Here is a 19,535-nt window from a genome sequence, read left to right on the forward strand (position 1 = left end):
CCCCTTCTAAATTCCCAGATGCTTGTATACAACTGTCTTAACATCTTTGATTTCAGGGAGGAACAAGAGAATGTTTTGTGCTCTAAATTCATGTAGTCGGCAGGATTGCAGCTTCTGAATAAAGAGTCAGGAGAGTATTGTAGTTTCCTTTGTTTATTGTTGCCATACAGCAGTAAAAGAGGGATATAAACTAGCTGCTAGCGTGGTTAATGAATGTCACCATTCAAGTTAAACCATTCCCAGGGGTAGCATGAATCCTTGGGATCCCAGCGAGAGGTGGTGTGAGCCACAGTGGCCACTAAGGGTGACGAGCAGCACTAAGAAGCCAAGTAGGCTTTTGGTTCACATGGGTTTCTTTACCTTTCCCACTCCTCACTGTGAAGAGCCATCTCTGTGATGGATACTCTCTGGTCAGAGCTTGCCCTAGGCCCTGATGTGTCCAGGTGGGGAGCAGGGAACCCCAGATGGCCTTGCAGGTGAGAGGCAGTGGTGATAAATGTGACCACCATTTCGTGCAAGAAGAGCACAACTAATTAGAGAAACAGCTCATCATTGCCCCTAGAGCTAAAGGGAAGCAGATGATCAATATCATAACCTGTAAGTTTCTTTAAACTCTAAGGACTTTGAGATATGTTTTTAGGGAATGTTAGATATGTTTTGCATTTTGGTTGTTTTTTCTTTCCTTAATTCCTAGAATATGTAGGCTGGAGGTAAAGCAGACACTACCAAGTCGCAGAAATGGCCTCCACACAGCAGGTTTGAGTGCTCTTGGCTTAATGTATTAGTAATTATCCTGAGCATTGTGGATAGAAATGGCAGCTCGTGATCCTTCCTGTGTAGTTGTCTGTATTGCTAAATCCTAAGGATTAACAACTGGATATAGACAGGCACGCTGAAGAGTGAACAGCCGTGCTAGGGTCAAATTAGGTCTGCTTTGTGTATAATGCCATGGTTGTTATCATTTTCTCTTAATTCCCATCTGTGAGCTCATCTTTTAATTTAACAAATGTTATTGCAGACACACARCCTGTGCAATTTAGTGGTGTTCTGAATACAAGGTTGTACAGCATTAAATGGGAAGTGTTGATGTGTTTTACACACCTATATAACCCTGCTCTAAAGCCATTTGGGAGCTTCTTTTTTATTTTATGCTTTTCTGCCCCAGTTGTTGTGATTAAGAAATATTCTCACCTGGCATCCTTCACTGTCAGGCTCCTCCAGGGAAGTCAGTGACACTGCATCTTAAAGGTAGTGTGTTATGTGGCAGAGATTAAAGGCAAGTGTCAGAGTTGCTGCTTGGAAAGCTTTGTCTCTTAATTTAGGTCACTACCTCCTTATGCTGTAGACAGCAGAACAGTTGTGCCTATCTTCACTGTATGTGTGGTAAACTGATCCTACCTAACTCCACATTCACTCTCCTAGTTTTCCTTCTTACAACTCCAAGTTTGGCTTTTTTGTTTGGTTTTGTTGATTTTTGGGGCTTTTTTTCACCACTCATAATGTGACAAGGAAATGGTTGGGGACATGTAGCCATCAGGCTGTTTTGAGCTTGCTTTCAGCAGGCTTTTTCCTCTCTGTGAATATTTGTAAAAGGTGTTCAGGAATTGATCAGAAATCCTTGTTTTAGAGAGATGGACAAAACCAGAAAATCTGTGCTCTTGGTGCAGTGCCAGGACCTGAAAAACACTGTTTCCAAGTGTTTATACTGCCACGAGTGGGCCAAATGTTTTAACTCTGTGTAGCAAAGATTTGCAGAGTCCAGAGTGTTTTTATCAAAGTTTTTAAAAGAGTGAAGGCATCCTCTCATGTAGGGTTGAAGGGGATCTTGGCACTCAAAAGAGCCTTGGAAAGGCTTTGGAGAMATCAGGAATGTGCTTGTGCACAGTTGTATTCCATGAGAATCCCCAATAGAGGATTCCTAAACCTGTGAAGCAGATGGGGCTGAATTTCACTTTGCAAAGGCATAAAAACCTCAAATTTCACAGTATTTAATCAAAATCACAGAAATAGTACTTATGGTAATGGTTTTGTTATGGGTTTTTTTTTATTACTATTTAAATTTACTTAGAAGGCTATTAATACCTCTCTCAACTTGTTTAATTTGGACTCTTTTTTCTCTTTTTGAACTATTGCTCCTAAGGATGTATACCCCTTTCACTCTCTAAAAATAAGGRCAGGCAAGGATTTGTGTCTTTTTTTGAGAAAACACATTTTCCATCTGTATGGAAAAACCCCAAATTGTAAAGGTTGTGATTGCTTGAAATGCATGGTGGAGTAGTTGCTTTCTGGAGATATTTGACTGATTTTTGTACTGCTGGAAGCCGTGTGACTAACAGCCAGTTGATAGTAAAGTTGAGAATAAGTCTCAAGAGAGTTTACATTAATTTTTAGCTAGCAGCTAAACTTTGATAGCAGTTTAATATTAATAGCATGTAGTGAGATGGTGCTCAGAGGCAGTAATCATCAACGTTTTCTATTAAATATGGCAACTAATTTTTTAGAGCGCTCRTTTAGCAGTTGCAGCAGGAAAGACATGAGCAAGAGCAACATCTGTCTGTGTGATGTGTTTGAACAGAAAACCCAAAGATCAAGGATCATTCTGCAGCCGTGGAGAAGAAGCCAAGTAAAATATCCTTGGTTTCCTGTGAATGGGGTTTGGGGGGGATCTTGTATTCAGGCTGAGACTAAGGGTGCAGCAAGTTGTCTTGTGTTTCTAGGAACCTTTCCGTGAAATATGTTACAGAAATGCTAACTGTGTTTCCACTTCACTGCCCGCATAGTAAGCTCTGGTCTTTTTTTATGCCAGATGTTACTACTGTTGTTTTCCACCACTGCTGAACTCTAGATGACTGTTTCYCCTGCTGTGTCAAATGATTGCCGTACACACACACAGTAAGGTGAAAAGAGTTCTGACACATCACCTGAAGAGAGAAGGAAGGAGCACCAGGTCCAGATTTGAAACCGTATCATCCTCCAGCAATGTTATTTAGTTGAGCAGGGGATTAGTTCTGTGGTGTCTCTCTTGCTTATACATTAAAAAACAAATATGGGGTTGTTTTGAAAATGGTACCCACAGTAGTTGATAAGAAATTATYTGACTTAAGTGTTGGAAAGAATGTGTTTGATGAGAGGGTTGTGACTCCAAGGTGTCGTCTGCCTGTGTGTTGGAAAGTAACAGTGTGCTGTTGCCTTTGTCTTTTGCAGATGTTTCTGACCGTGTACCTCAGCAACAACGAGCAACACTTCACGGAGGTGCCAGTCACCCCTGAAACCACCTGCAGAGATGTGGTGGAACTGTGCAAGGAGCCTGGCGAGAGYGAGTGCCACCTGGCTGAGGTGTGGTGTGGCTCAGGTAGGTCAGGCTGACACCTGGTGAATTACTGGGGATTCTCTGCTCCTTAGAAGGACACATGGAGACCTGACAGATGTGATTTATGTCCTAGAGAGTTTCTGCATTACCATTTTATTGACTTCTTCACCACACTGGCTGTATGATAATGCACCTGCAAGAAGGCTCACACTTGGAAAATGGAATTAAAAGCAAAAGGGAACTTAAGCATGCAGATGTTCTTATGTCTGTGCAGCTCTTCTGTGRCTCATATGAGTCTGAGGGGTATGAGAGAGCTGTTTTCTCTTCCTTCTCTTCCCCACAGTGGGATGCCAGCAGCCTGTGTGGGTGTTTTGATGTACTAAATATTGGTAGTTCTCTGACCAGTTGAGAATTATTTTTTTTCAACCCCACAGCCATTTTCACTTGCAATGGCAAAAGAAATCTCCCCTTTTCTGATGATACCTTCAGTGTTACCAATTGCAGTAGTTAAATGTGGATGTGAAGGAGTGTGTTGGCAGAAGTAGTAGGAGTTCACTTCACCTGATGTGAAGTGCTCTAAAGRAAGTGGGTGATGGGGAAGATGTAGAAGCTACCTTGGTCTGTCCTTTCAAACTTGTGGAAAAGGGGTTTGTGTATGTGGCTCATTGTAACATTTTTTACTTTTTCTATATTCTTCTGGTCTTGGGAGTTGGAATCTCTCAACTTTTCTGTGCTTAATTGGAACTAGAGAATGTGTCAACAAGCAAAACCTAAAATGTTACTAACATCTCATGGCTTATATGGGAAAGGACTCTGGACTGTGTACTGTCTCTGTGGTACTCAAGAGACACTGGTAGCCATCTGGAGGCATAAGATAGATGAATCCCTGACAAAATCTTAAGTCATGAAAAATAATTATGTTTGAGCCAATTTTTTTGAGATGCTCCAACAAGATTATAAAAGAATCAGATGATAAGAGCTTATATTTCTGTCTTCCTCTGCTGTTAGCTCAGACTCACATCTGTTCAAAGATGTCTTTGGTGAGATGGATGTTTGTTTAATAGTATGAACTAGATGAGTTATCTCTTCATATTTGCTTGCTTCTGACAGAGATGTAGTGTTTCTGATATTTCCAAGTCTCAAAAATGAAACAGAATTTTTTCTTCTCCTTAGAAGATTAAGAAGCTTTGCTTCATAAATGATAATAAAATAAAATCACCAATTCAGCGTGGAAATAGATCTTCTAGGAAGGTATTTTAATTGTACATCTTTGTCTAAATCAGCACAGTACTGAAGTCTACATTGAAAGACAAGTAAAATAAAGGCTTGGGGAAAACTGCTGAATTTATAAACAGCCTTAGTGCCCACACCCTGTCMTAGAGCACAAGTGGTTCTGGTGAGGGACAGGGTTCTCCCGTTGGTACTGAACTGGACACAGCACTTGGGATGTGGCCTCACTGGTGCTGAGTACAGGGGGAMAATTGCTCTCCTGGTCCTGCTGRCCTCAYCATTGCTGATACAGGTCAGGGTGTCATTGGCCTACTTGGACAYCCTGGCTCATGTTCAGCTGCTGTCAACAGCACCCCCAGGTCCTTTTCCACTGGGCAGCTTTCCAGCCACTCTGCCCCCAGCCAGTGGCACTCTTTGGGGTTGTTGTGACCCAGGGGCAGGGCTCGGCAGTTTGCCTCATGGAAGTTTCAAATACAGTTCCCAGTTCTGCTTGTTAACAAAAAATTCAGTCTCAAATCAATAATGTTAAAGGAGTTGTGTACTGGATTCATGCRTGTTGCTTTGGATAAAATATATGTTGGCATCTGTGCACCATCCAGTAACAAGCATTTGCAAGACATGTTTTTATATATATTTTGGATTTCTTTGGTGAGGGGAGGAGGCCACAAGGGAGAGAAATACTTTTAGCTTTTTGCTAATCTCAGATGTCAGTGAAGTTTTCTATCYTGTTCTGCCAAGATTAGCCATGACTTCTGTATTGTTTGTGTATTACACTGAACAAATTCAGCTGCTTTAAAGCAAACATGGTGCAGGACAGCTAACCTCTTGGGGTAGAAATAAAAAATTTGTGTTGGAAAATGACTTCTCAGAGTTCAATTATTGGGATCCGTCTTACATTGCTTGTTTCTTTTTCTGACATTTGCTCTGGAATTTTAGCTTCTATTGTCATACTATATTAAGTCTAATTTGAAACATGGTTGCAAATTGCTTAAGGTGATCTGCTCCCTGAAGGGGGCAAGTTTACTACTCTCCCTGTCCTCCCAGTTTTGCATGAAATTTGGTCATGTTTTCTTGAGTTTCCTATTATTGTCCGAATTCCATTAGGCAGCTATCTTTCCTGCYGTGGGAAGCAGTCAAAAGGGGTGTGTGTATAGAGATATTCCTTTTTTTTTTCCTCTATGAGACATAGAAAAAACCCCAAAAAAACTGATTGTCCATTCTTCTTCTTGAGCTTTCCAAATGTACATTTGTTTGGTATTTGAAAATCTCTTTGACCTTCCTTTCAAGCCAGTGACTGGTATTGACAGAATCCTTGTGTAAAGGGCATCTCCCTTGATTATAGAGTTTCAGTTGAAGTATTGCTGAGCAGCTAGAAATCTGCCTCATAAGCCTGCTACATGGCCTTTAAGAAAGAAATCTGACAGTTGTACTGTTGATTTTTTTTTTGTTGTTTTTGCCTTTTTTTTCTTGAATTAAGGTTTAGCAGATGAGGAGTGTTTTTCGCTGTCTAGACAAGTAACCGCCAAGAGACTGCTTTTTCTGTAACAGTGACCTACTTGCTTATTCTGTAACGTTAATCTCTTTTGACAGTGACTCCAGAAATTTTCCTTCCTAGATTGCTTGAGCACAGCTGCAGCATTTTCATTTAAAGGAACACTTTTATGTTGAAAAGAGCTTTTCTCATACTGAAAACATGTTAGCAGCTCCCTTTTTTATGAAACTGAAAACATTTATACTTAACACCAACAATTTTTCCTGCTTGGAAAGATTATTTCATATTAAGATAGTGACTTTTTGAAAGGCTCCATTGAATATGAATGAACTACTCTCTGATTTCCTTTTTTTTTCCCCCTCCCCTTGCTTAAATAATGAAAGGAAGCTGCCAACAAAAGCAATGTCAGGAAAAATGAAACTGGTAGAAATATGGTGGTATTTAATTTCATTCTTTGCTTGTCTTATTTCTCAGGCCAGGAACAATATCTTCTGTTTGTCTGGCATCCAGCACAAATGGGTCCAACCTGCTCCTGAGTCCCAGTGCTAATAGAAGATACTGTGACAGTATCCCATACTGTCCATACTATCCCATACTATTCATATTGTGACTATGTAAATTCACTACCACATTATATTGACCACACTGTTGCCATCACATTTAAAATGGGCAGGAAGCTTTATGGCAAAATGTCTAGAATAACAAAAGGAACTGCTTTTATGGAAAGATTTAGAGGCCAATAAGTAATTCTGATTATATCYTGTCTGTGAATGAAGTATGTATGTTTTTGAAGAGTAGTACTGTAGAAGGGGAGGCATACTGATGAATGGAGTTGATAGATGTAAACTCACACTGGGGTTTTGTATTATCAAAAGGCAACAATTAAAGCTTAAAAATCAGATATATGACCAAATCCTTATCTTAGGAATAAGAGCAGGAAARGAAATTTGGTGTAACTTGTGCATGTAACTTTTTAATCTCAGTTATTTGAAAGGAAATGGCAAGTTCTTACTGGGCTCACTTTTCACTGTCTGATCCCTTTTTTATTTTGAGCTGTGAATCCAAAGTAGTTCAGCTTTTCAAGGTTTATCAGAAATAGGGCTTTCAAAATGCATCTCATCTGAACTTMATGAAATTTGCTGTCCAAGGCAATGAGCTGGGTCTGTGTCTGACAGGAGCTGTGGGAGAACACTTGAAGTGACAGGAGCTGTGCTGGCAYGCTGAGGATCAGGCCTGCTGGGTATTGCCAAGGAGCCTCTTCGGGTGTTGAGTGCTTCTGCCTGAGCTTGAATGCAAGGGCTGCCATCCAGTGTTAAGAGAAGAATTCCTCCTCCCTGAGAGTTTATCTTTGCATCTCTCTTCAKTCTCATTGGAATTAGGAAGTAAATGAGTCTCTGTAGGAATTGTGGCAGCAGTGCCCCTGAGGAGGGGCTGGGAATGACTAAGAAGTAAGTTTGTCTGAGGTGCCACAAAAGTGGAGTGAAAGGTATTAGCAGCATGTTTTCTTCAGTGATGAGTGGGTAAGGTGATCTGCACATACAAAATGAAGGGACTAGAACTGAGGACTCTTAATTCCCTGTTTCCTCAGGCTGTGGCAGTGCCTCAGCTTTTCCCTTCGGGGATGGGCTTTTCAAGGGCTGCTTTTCAGAGGCTTAGTTAGTTTAGTTTCAAAAGCAAGGAGTGATACAAAGGCTTCTTAACSGAAAAGTAGAAATACCTTGGGTGAGGGCAAGGGTTGTGTGCACTCACTACACCTGTGTACATACAGGTGTTCAGGTGAAAGATGGACAGATATTTTTGCTTTGATGTGTGCCCAGGCTATGGTGGGATGTAGCACTTAACTGTTTTTTTACCTTTTCAGAACGTCCCATAGCCGACAGTGAACGGATGCTGGATGTTCTGCAGAGGTTTGGAATGCAGAGGAGYGAGGTGCGTTTCTTTCTCCGGCACGAACGCTCTCCCTGCCGGGAAGCAGGTACGTGTTGATCCCAGCTGGTTCATTTGTTCAAGTTCCATTTCATTCTTCAAGGTTAAGGAAACAACTTGTGTATGTTATTTATTAATGTTCATAGCCAGTAGGTGTTGCAGCCCGTTTTGTCTGACCATTGTTTTATTATGAATAGAGTAGGCTTGCCACCAGTAAATGGTTAATTTTTGTGAAAACTTTATCCTCTGTTGCCAGATCTGGTAATGCTAAATCCAARTTGAAATGTCTTTGGGTTTTGTAGAGCTGGTTATCACAAAAGTATCCAAGGGCATACTGTGTTAAATATATTCTCTGCAGCAAAATATCTAGAGATTTATGTTGGTCTCTTTAGATATAGTAACCAAACTGTTGTCCAGTATTGTAATCTGTGATTTGGGCTCAAGGTTATTCACCTGGGTAATACTGCACCCGGCATGGTGAACTTAGCACACTTGGCAAAAACAGAGTTCTTCAAAGTTTCTCCTACACATTTGTGTTAGTTTCAGGAATAGCATTAAATGAACTGCCTGGTTATCTTTTCTGAGAATATAGTTCTCATTGTAAATTTGAAAGTGAAATGTATAAAGGAAATTGCTTTCTGCTTTTCAAGAGTTTTCTCTGCATCCCACCCTCATCTCTTCATTAGAATCTTTAAAACTTTTACCTTTATATCAGCCTACTGGATTCTTGTTCTTTCCTTTTTCCCATTTTTATCCTTGGTAATCTTCCTCAGTGTTGGAAATACTGCATTTATTAAGTGGCTTTTATCCTTGGTAATCTTCCTCAGTGTTGGAAATACTGCATTTATTAAGTGGCATTGTACCCAGCATATTTTAGATGGCTAAGTATATCTTGGTATTTGAAATGTGTACTGGTGATAGAATGAGTGCATGAAAAGCTGCAGCTCTGCCATTTCTACCTGCTAAGGAGCTTACAAAGCAGTTTAGTTGTCAAAAAATGTCAAAGCATTTTTTCAAGTCCAGGGTGCTTGTAATATTTTTATTATTATCATTTTATTTGCCACAGCATTGCTAAGCAATGTATTTGAGCTCTTAGTATCACAGAAAAGTACTCTTGRAATAGGTAACACCCATGGCTTTGTTCTGTTGTACATCTGTGTTCTACAGGGCAGTGAATGAGTTTGGGATTGGACATCTGAACATCATTTGCTCATAATTTGATGGGAATAAAGCAGGTTTCTAGTTAAATAGCGTCTTTACTGACGCTATGAAAAAAACTGCTTTTAAACTGGGTCTCTGTAATGCGCATTTACTCGGGCTTGACTAACTGCTGGCTACAGGATAAATACTGCAATTGTCTACTGTTGGTTAAGCTGGTTTTGCTTGTCTGTTTTTTTGAACAGAACTATACTTTAAAAGTTGACAAAACAGCAATCTTTTCAGGAAATGTTTTCAATCATCACTTAAATTTATCTTAGTGGTAAACACRTAACAAGTGTTCAGATTCTACACCATTATGATTGTACTGGTTCTCCTTTTCTATTGAATGCCATGTCTAAAAGAATCAGAAAAATCTTGGAATACCTTACCATCTTTGATTTTTTTCTGTATAGGAACTGGACAAAGATCTCAAGATCCAGCCTTCAAAAGAAATGGTGTGAAAGTGCCTGGTGATCGAAGAATAGAGAATGGAGTAAGTGCTTGGTGYAGTGGACAGTTGTACTGGGTCTGGCTGAGCTGGAGCTCACTTTCCCWCAGCAGCCCTCACAGTGCTGTGCTTTGCATTGGCAGSSAGAAAGGTGCTGATAACAAACCAGAGTTTTGGCTGCTGCTGAGCARGGCTGGCACAGCAGCAGCGCTGTCTCAACATTGCCCRCCCACCAAGGGGCTGGGAGTGGGCAAGGTCCTGGGAGGGGACACAACTGGGCCAGCTGACCCAAAGTAACCAAAGGAATATTCCTTGGCATATGACATCAGCTGAGATATAAAAGCCAAGGGAAGGAGGAGGAACAGGGGACATTAATTATTTTACAATGTTTGCCTACTGGACAACTGCTCTGTGTGCTGAAGTCCTGCTTCCTAGGAAGTGGCTGGACATCACTCGCTGAYGAGAAGTAGAGAATAAACCTTTTTCTGCTTGCTTGCACAAATGTTTTTTGCTTTTGCTKTAGTAAGCTGAATTATCTTAATTTAGGAGTCTTTTTCTATCTTCTTCTCCCTACCCTGTCCCTCTGGGAAGGGGAGTGGTAGAGCAGCTTGCTGGGCACCTGGCATTCAGCCATGGTCAATCAACCACAGTCCTTTTTGCTGCCTGAACAGGGGCAAGACAAAGGCAGTTTTATATATSTATATATATATTGCATACTAYAGTAAAAAGTAGTTGCCAATAGCAAGCCCCTGTGTGGGACACTGATTTTGTCAGCTGCACTGCTTATCTCTTTATTTTGCTGAGTTTGGGAACATACTAATATAAACAATTGCTCTGTGCTTTGCCATTGCACTGATGGCCTTGTTCTGCTGGGGGAGTTGTCATGTGGGGATGGTGAGGGAGTACACCTCCCTCKCCCTGCCTGAGATTGATGTGAATGCTTTTATAACACAGGCTCCCACGGTCTTTKTTCATCCTTATATAAGCTGTTTAATACTGTTAATAATATTAACTAATACTGTTGGCACACTATGAAGTTCATGGAATCCAGTGTCTTCCTGGTTTAAGAGAAAATAAACTTTAGTGGAGGAGAAGCTGAAATGTGCCTCAAGGCATCCAGTTGCTGGGTGGCAGGGTGTGTGGAAGGATCTGGACTAGTGCCTGGGATGGCTATCACCTCCCACTGCCTGGGACTTTATACCTGAACAGGTAATCAACCCTGGCAAGCTAACCCATCAGCTGATAGAAGGGCTACCCCAGTGAAAACCAGGAGCCTCTTGCCCTGTACTGGGGCCTGGCCCCAATTCACTACTCAGAGTGACTGTAGTCGAGGCAAGAACMCAGAYTGTGTCTGAGGACCCTGTGGCTGAGACAGGGACTCAAACCACCATCATTGCCCCCAGTAGTGAAAAGAAWAAATGGAAATGGACAAAGCAAGCTACAGGTCCATATCATCAGTTGGAAAGGGAGGAAGGAGAATTAAGAGAGTAGGAGTCAGATAAAGAAGCCAATCTTTCAAGAAAKAATTGCAAGGAGTGAGACAAATCAAACAAGAGACTTAAGTTACTCAGTCCTTGACCTCATCAGAACTTYCAGGCTTCTGAAAAATTACAGGCGCCAGCCAGGTGAGCATGTTTCTGCCTGGTTGCTTCGATGCTGGGATAATGGGGCTGACAGTCAGCACTTAGAAGGTCATGAAGCCCAACAACTGGGATCCCTTGCTAGAGATCAAAAAATTGAAAGAGGAATTGGAAAACAGCAATTTGCAGTCTTGGGAGATGACTCCTTTCAAGTGAAGGCAAGATATCCATTTAAGAAAGATCTTGTATATTCTCAGGAAAGTGAACCACTGCAGATGAATTTATCCAKTAYTTGAGAGAATTAGAAGTRTTAGAAGTMATCTATAGTGATCCAAAAAGTGGTRACATCCCTAAAGAGCYRGAGAATGCCCCTTGCWCAGTAGCCATGTGGAGTAAGGTGCTTCAAAGTGCCCCTGCATCATATTCCAGCACCTTGGTAGCATTGTACTACCTTCACATGGTTACACCCACTGTAAAGGTGGCATCCTCCTGGCTCAGAAATGTAGAAGAACCTGGGTACTTCCACATCCCTATGGGCCAGCACCACAGCTTTTTGGGGCAGCCCAGGAGGTCACTCTCCTGCCCCCGGTCAGAAGGAAGGGGTTACTTTTACTTGCAGTTTTGTCAGAGATCCCTAACTCCAGATTTCAAGTTGAGACCAGTTACTCTTTCATCACTGAGTCCATTGTCTGTCACTTACAGCCATAATTATGGAGCAAGAATAAGATTCAATCTAGATTCAGGCAATATCTGAACACATAACCAATAATAGTGCCAACTTTGAGAGTGGTGTTTTCCCTCCTGTCCAACTATATTTAAACTTKCTATTTTCTTCAACTTATGTGGAASTGCTTTGAATTGTAGTGATACACCTACGACCACAGATCAGTCCTGCCACATGCTGAGCATTCTGGGSTCAATCAGTCAAAGCTGATTCATGCTGAGCTTAATTATAAAGGGCTGTGAAAAGCCTCTTTAAAATGCTGCTGGGATTTTGCTAGAAACATTAATGTTCCAAGAGATGTCAGTTTATGTGAGTTGTTGGATTGGGCTACACATTCRTATGAGTTTACAACTGTTTGTTCTTTTACCACAAAAAGATGCCATGTCTTTCTAATGATTTTATTGGCTATTCAGTTGATGTTATTTTAAAARGACTTTTATCATACTTTTCTGCAGTGGCTCTGTTATGTGCTAGCCAAATTAAAAATTCTAGACTTCACATGCTTTGGGTTTTCTTTGACAGGTGAGTGCACCAAGGATGGATATGACAYTGGCTGAACTTCAGGAAATGGCATCACGCCAGCAGCAACAAATTGAAGCTCAACAGCAAATGCTGGCTAACAAGGTGGGTTTGGAATGAGATTGTTTACAGCCAGGAACAAAGATAGTAAGTCATGTGGAGGGAGGATTGGGGAATTGAGGTTTGTTCACCCTTCCTAAATAGAGGGCTTCTTTTCTTTGGCTGCCTGTTTTTAAATTTGAAAGTCAATCTATGCAAATATCCAGTAGTAAAACATTAAAATAATGCCAGTGGTAGAAGTGCCCGTTTATCTTACTAAAAGGATAAAGCACATAATATATTGTCATTTATCCTGGTGGCTCTGTCAGCTCTATTTGTGCTCCATGTGGTGACCAGCAATTCACCAGTTTTATCACTGAACARTGCTTTTGTCTCTGCTGTCCTGTCATGATATCTTGCTTTCTCYTGATAAGAGTTCAGCATGCCTGGTTTTCTGGAGCAGCTGGCTGAAAGAGATGTCCTGTASATGATAAAAGTAACTAGGACTGTGWTTTATACAATGCTTGCAGAACAATAACAGAAAAGCTACTGGAAGCACRCAGGTGCTGCTGAATTGTGTAGGGTAAAAAATAATGTGCACCTGCAGAAYGGTGGCAGAGAGTTCATGTTTTGCTTGGGTGTTGCTGGTACACACTGCTCTTGAAAATRTAACAGAAAATGCTGCTTTTGGYRGAGAATTGTTAAATGTGAGCCTGTCCTGAAGAGGGCTCATCTGTCTGRTTGGGTGTTCCTATGCACTTCAGAAAGTGCTTTACTGGGGAAGAAGGCTGCTCTGAGAATCTGGTCTCTGTTTTTCCTTTGTCACACACCTTGTCTCTGCCTCCTTTTGAGATCAGCTTTGTGTGTCCCTATTTTTAGTATCTTCTTTTCCTTCCCTTGGCCCTTAATAATTGGATCACAGGGAAGTGCTTCAAACTGTGGCTGATAGTTCTGCAACACCTGCTAAGTGGTATTATGGCCTGCCAAAATAGCCATAAGAAAACTTTATTTCTGCCTTATGGTAAGAGCAGGTGTAACCATGATGCAAGAAATTGCAAGTGAAGAGAGTTTTCACCTGAAATGTAGCCGTACAATTAATACCTATGCTGCCTTATTTAATTTGGTAAAGACTGTTGTCCTCTTCTCAGTTCCAGCTGAGATGAGTTTATTTAGAAACCTAAACTTTTACCACTTCTGTTTAACTCACAGGTGATGGCAATACACTTTGGTCTTATAAATAACACTGTRATCACAAGAAACAGGAATATTATTTTTACTGTAAAGGGAGTTGTACAAGACTAAAAACCCCAGAATTTGAGTCTGGATAGCTACCCATTGGGTAGGTGTCTGCTGTCTGTGGTTTGAAGAAGAGTAGTCCTGTGGGTGTCCCACTGGTAGAATTTTCCATTCAATGTGTCTCTCTGGAGCGAAGCTGCTTTCCTACATGCCTCTTCAGAGGGACTTTCCATTGCCTCTTTCCTGCCTTCTGAAATCAGATRCAATATTAAAAATAGATTCTGAGGGAGGAAAAACACACTTTCTTTTTAGACACGAGCTGTAATACATATATATTTTTGACATTTTCCTGCGTGGGAGTGTCTCTAAAGTAGTGCATACACTGAGGGTGCTGCCTGGTCCTGGTTTTCTCTGGAAGACGAGCTTACTTTTTGCTCTGCCTTTTTTATTCAAAGTGCMCAAGAATCCCTGTTTTCTAAATCTGACTGGTGACTTTTTTTCTTTTGTGGGTTGGGGTTTTTTTTGGAGGAAATATGGAGTTCTAATGTTAGTAAGCAGTGGTAGTCTTGGATATATTAGTGGGTGCTTGGGAAAGTCTTAGTAGTTTTACTACCCTAGAGCTACCTGTCATCCCCAGAGCTGGAAGCCATGTGTAATGGCCAATGATTTAGAGGAATTCTTTGTAGATGATCTAGTGTCTGATGGGTTCTTCTAGGTCTAAACTAGACATGTGTATGTAGAAACTGATAACTTGTTGTACTCTCCTGGAGAAGCAAAAGAATTATCCCCACTAAGCTGATATCTGTTGTTTAAATGAGGGCCAGGTTACTGTAAAGGTTTTCCAGTGGCTTGAATTATCTGTGTTGTGATAGTGGTGATCATTATCAGGAGACCAGTGTGTTTTCACAGATTTGGTGTGCAGTGATACTCCATCTCAAGGAGGTTTTAGCAGAACTAGTAAAAGTACAAATATTAATGAAAAACCCCAATAATTTATAGGATAYCTTCTACATAAAGAATGTCTTATGTTTTCCAGCATGACTTAGTTGTTTAAAATGTGACATGATAGAGATGTGGACAAGCAGCACAGAGAAGGTAGAGAGGAAATAGTTCTTAGCTCTTGTAAGGGTTCAAGAGCCGAGCAGTGGTTAAATCAAATTAGCAAGTGTCYTGGAGCAGGAATGCTAAAATTTTTCTTAGACTTCAAAATCCTTGTCTTGGCTGCAGGAACAGCGTCTGAAATTCCTGAAGCAGCAAGATCAACGACAGCAGCAGCAAGCTGCTGAACAGGAAAAACTGAAGAGATTAAAGGAAATTGCTGAGAATCAAGAAGCCAAACTTAAGAAAGTAAGAGCACTGAAAGGTCATGTGGAGCAAAAAAGACTCAGCAATGGGAAGTTAGGTGAGTGCTGCTTGGGGAATGTAGCCTGGGATTTTTCATGCAATGCAGTTTCTGGAACTCAAATATTTCTGGTGATTTCAGTGATTCAGAGGAGTTATTTACAGCATTCTAGGAAATGTTAATCTTAACGATGTCACATCTTTTTTTACCAAGAAAACTCATTACCGACCTAGAACAAAATATATTTCTTACTGTGTTTAAACATCCTCTAAGAGCACCCTGTATTTTGAGCCTAGCATGTCTCCTCTCTAATTACAGTATAGGTTTTTTCCTTACTTGAATACCTTTGTGCACCACAGTAACTTTTTCTGTCCTTGATGTCCTACACATTTAGAGTGTTATTTTCTTGGCCTATAACAAAACTGAGCCTGGGACSCAAGTCACTTTTTATGCAAGAGGTAATTTAATGGCCAAACTAGCTGCATATTTTCTTTTTAATTGTGTGAATCTGACCAGGATCTTTCTTGCTACAGTAGTGGTTGTGTGCTTGTAGCTCARTATGTTGATACAACATTAAATATTTATTTCAGACTTAATATAATTCTTCTGCCTACCTTTTCATCCTCTCTATTGTGCAGAACTTGTTATTTCCAGGCTGACTCAACTGAAAATATGAATATCTTGTTTGAGTAGGAAATATTGTAGTTGACAGATAAAGCAAAAGTGTTTTTCTGTGGGGAGAATCYCTTTTCTGTTTGGGTTCTATTGTACAAAATAAACATCAGTTTAAAGGTGTGGAAGAATGATAGAATAATACAAGATCTTTTATCATGTGAATCTGTTTCCCTGTACCATCCCCAGCAGGAAAGATTTTGGTACTTGCTTGAATTCTTACTGATTCCTTAAATTTTCTTTTGTAATAGAACAGTTTCAGCAGTGGGAGCTGCTGATGACAGATGTTTGTAATAGACCCTAAAAAGCCCTCTGAGTCTTTGTTTAATATGACAGCTTGAGTGTTTTGTCACTGAGGTCTTATGACCTAAATTCAGAGTTCTAMGTATCATAAATATGCCTTGTGGTTGAGTGAGTGCCTTTCTGCTGAATTCAGCATTCAGTGAATTTAACTTCTCCAGATGAATTCAGTCTGGCGTTGTGGTTTTGTTTGTTTCTATACTTTAGAAAGTTAAAAAAAAAGTTCTCCTTCCCTCCCTGTCAGTGCTCTAAGTAGATCAAATTTCCATAACCATTCTAGTGAGTGTGCCTTTGCCAGAGCTCAGAGGAAGAGCTGGTGTGGCGGGCCCGTGAGTGTGGCTGTGCAGCCCTGCTCTGGAGGCCGGCAGGGYGCTCTCTGTCTCCTTAAGTGCTGCCTTGGAAGCAGCCCACGCTGGGCTGTTTCTCAGGGCAGCTATTGTGCTCTGCTGTCCTTTGCAGTGGAGGAGATTGAACAGATGAACAGCCTGTTCCAGCAAAAGCAGCGCGAGCTGGTGCTGGCCGYGTCAAAAGTGGAGGAGCTCACCAGGCAACTGGAGATGCTGAAGAACGGTCGGATTGATGGTTACCACGACAACCAGTCGGCTGTAGCTGAGCTCGACCGCCTCTACAAGGAGCTGCAGGTAATGGGAGGCCAGCCCGTGACCCRAAGCCCTTRYGGGGTAAAAGTTGGTTGGGTTGTTYCTTACCTTGTTAAAAAGAAATCCCRTTGCTCCTGTTCCTGCCAGAGCTGTGTGACTGCTTGCATGCTGAGGATGGAGGGTGAGTTGTGCTGACTTCAAGGGAAAGAGAGGAAGAAGCACACACTCTCTATACCTTTCCTTTCTGCAAAATTTGGAGACTAACCAATGTTTTCTCTGGACAGAAAACATGACTTGACTTTTTAGAAGGCTTTTCTCTTTCCAACAGTTTCCTGTCCCCAGTCCTGAAAGTGAATTTGTTTTTATTTTTCTTGTTTTCCTCTCCTCCCCCACTGCTTTGTGAATGTATTCAGTTGAGGAACAAACTGAACCAGGAGCAGAATGCCAAGCTGCAGCAACAGAGGGAGTGTTTGAACAAGCGCAACTTGGAGGTGGCAGTCATGGATAAGCGTGTTAATGAGCTGAGGGAGCGACTGTGGAAGAAAAAGGCAGCCCTGCAACAGAAGGAGAATGTACCAGTAAGTGTGGGGTATTTAATAACTGAAAACATTAATTCTGTGTGTTGTCTATACAGTCTGAAATAAAAACTTGCTTGAGRGAAGGCTGTTGAGATGCTAGACTTSTTGTCTTTATCCATATGTAGTGGAAGTCTTGTATTATTAAAGTCCTTTTCATGGTACATTAGTGTTAACCTACTTACTCTTTACAGACAAGAAATCTTACACTGTCAGATTTTTTTTTAGGGTTTTTTTTTTGCTATTACTACCTCAGCTTTATAATTCCCACCGCTTTTTCAGAAAAGCACTTTTAATATTGGAGTATCATTTGCTACTTGTTTTACAGTTTTTACTTCTGTTTGAAACTCTAATGAATGGATACTGCAAAATAAAATTCTTTAAATTTTTTTCTTTTTTTTTTTCCCCAAAGGTTTCTTCAGATGGAAATTTACCACAGCCAGTGGCTTCTGCTCCAAGTCGAGTGGCAGCRGTAGGTCCTTACATCCAGTCCTCTACTATGCCACGTATTGCTTCCAGACCTGAACTTCTGGTGAAGCCAGCATTTTCAGATGGGACACAAGCTTTGCAAGTACCTGATGGGCCTCTGAAAACACAAACACTGCCCAATATGAGAGCTGGGAACAGTTCACAAGCTAAAGCTCCTGCAGGTAATAGCCTATGATTAGTATTTCTTATCCAGACATGTTTTGTTTTCTTACCTAACAGCTCTGGTTTTATTTATTTATTTTTTTTTTTTTTAAAGCAAAGCTTTATTTGAGATGTCAGTCTTGCTACTTGCAATTTTTTTCTGCAGCAGTGAATATATATTGTTAAGCACTGAGGTTGTACAGTTCAATGGTAACAATTAAGTAAATCTGGCAGGGAGCACTTTAAGTTGTTATACAGTATGGAATCTAGGAGAATTTTTCTGTAAAGTGATTATTTCTTTACTTATTTTGAAGTTCAACTAAAAACTGTTCAACAGTGTGTTTGAGTTTCTAGAGGCAATTTTAGTGCATACCTGATAATAACCTGGTGCATGGATGTAAAAACTGGTAAAGCCAAGTTTTCTGCTTGTGCGTTTTGGAATTGACATGTGTAAAAGATAAAACCACATGGAAAAGAAATACGACAAAGGAGGCAGTGGCTTGTAGCACAGAAGTAGCAATAAACTTACTGGCTTGCTGATRGGTGAGGTTTGGCCTCTCCTACTTGGAGAGTTAATGGAGATTTGTTGGTTTCTCTCTATGGCTTTTTCTGATGAAAGACAGTTCAGTAAGAGAAGTCTGGAGAAACTCTTGATTGCAAATATCTCTTCTATTCTATTCTTTCCTATTTTATCCTGGGAGAAGACTCCCTTTCCAGCTGGGATAGAAGAGAAACACTGATCTTCCCAAATGGAAAAAAAATAGAGACTGAGCTTGTAGAGTAGTTCTGCTTATTTTCTATCTCCCTTCCTCCATCTCCAGTTCTGGCAGATATTAAAGTAAACCAGTGCACAAAAGCAGTTCCAAGTGGCTCTTGCTGTATCAGAGAACAGAGGTTTGTTTCTTTTTATCTGGTTTGCTGATCCTAAAACTACTGGAGTGGAATTCTAGCTTTAGACCACACAAAATCTGAATTTTTGCTAGAGAAATGTGTGGTGGTTAACTGTTTGAACTAAAAAATCACTTCTTACTTTTTAGCATTTGGACAAAATAACTGCTTTACTAGACAGAGTTTTTGGTACTTTGTCAGAATGGAACTTTTCTCCTGTTGCTTATTATTACTGTTTGAATTTAACATTACTTAGGGTATTTAGAGTTTAGTAGAGAGAATTAGATGAAATAATATCAAATTGCAAGCGTTTTCATAGTGATTTTTGTGGATCTGGATGTCTACTCCAGTGAATGTAAAGATCAGCTTTAGTGCAGAACCTATATGAGCATTAAACACACACATGATTTTTCTACTGTTTTAGATATTCCTGTCAGGATCTGTGCTTTAAAGCTTTGTGTTTTTCTTGRCACAGTTTATTTTTCAGGCCTTCTTAACATTGTATCACTTTTAACTTAGCACTGATACTCGAGGGAAGTTTCATGCTAATTGGAAAGAAGCAATCTAGAGAAGTTTCTTTTTTGAATACTTTTAAGTGGAGRTTTGTGCTGCAACATGGTTTTGCTGCTGCTTATGGTAGTCGTTCATGAATTTCATKTGCATTCTCTTTGTAAAATAAAATGAATGAAAACCTGTAATTATAGGTTTTAAGGCAGTTAACCTCTGTGTCATACTGGTACACTGTCTAGACCTGACTCTAGACCAAAAAAATAATTCTGCCTGTAATAAATAAGTCAATAAAAACTACTATTTTAGCTTAATCTT

At 40.5% G+C, this 19,535-nt stretch overlaps 1 protein-coding gene across 1 annotated transcript in view; it reads left to right on the forward strand.

Moving 5' to 3' along the window:
* Positions 1–19,535, forward strand: part of TP53BP2 (tumor protein p53 binding protein 2) — a 49,270-nt gene that overhangs the window by 16,926 nt on the left and 12,809 nt on the right. Inside the window, exons 2-9 of the mRNA XM_057382099.1 lie at positions 3,205–3,352; positions 7,894–8,007; positions 9,572–9,651; positions 12,433–12,534; positions 14,932–15,106; positions 16,478–16,659; positions 17,031–17,195; positions 17,605–17,842. Coding sequence (XP_057238082.1) covers positions 3,205–3,352; positions 7,894–8,007; positions 9,572–9,651; positions 12,433–12,534; positions 14,932–15,106; positions 16,478–16,659; positions 17,031–17,195; positions 17,605–17,842 — 1,204 coding nt within the window. The remainder of the gene's footprint in view (positions 1–3,204; positions 3,353–7,893; positions 8,008–9,571; positions 9,652–12,432; positions 12,535–14,931; positions 15,107–16,477; positions 16,660–17,030; positions 17,196–17,604; positions 17,843–19,535) is intronic.

Source organism: Malurus melanocephalus, unplaced genomic scaffold, assembly GCF_030028575.1.
Source record: "Malurus melanocephalus ecotype Western Australia unplaced genomic scaffold, MMel_1.1 scaffold_549, whole genome shotgun sequence".
Lineage (NCBI taxonomy): Eukaryota > Metazoa > Chordata > Aves > Passeriformes > Maluridae > Malurus > Malurus melanocephalus.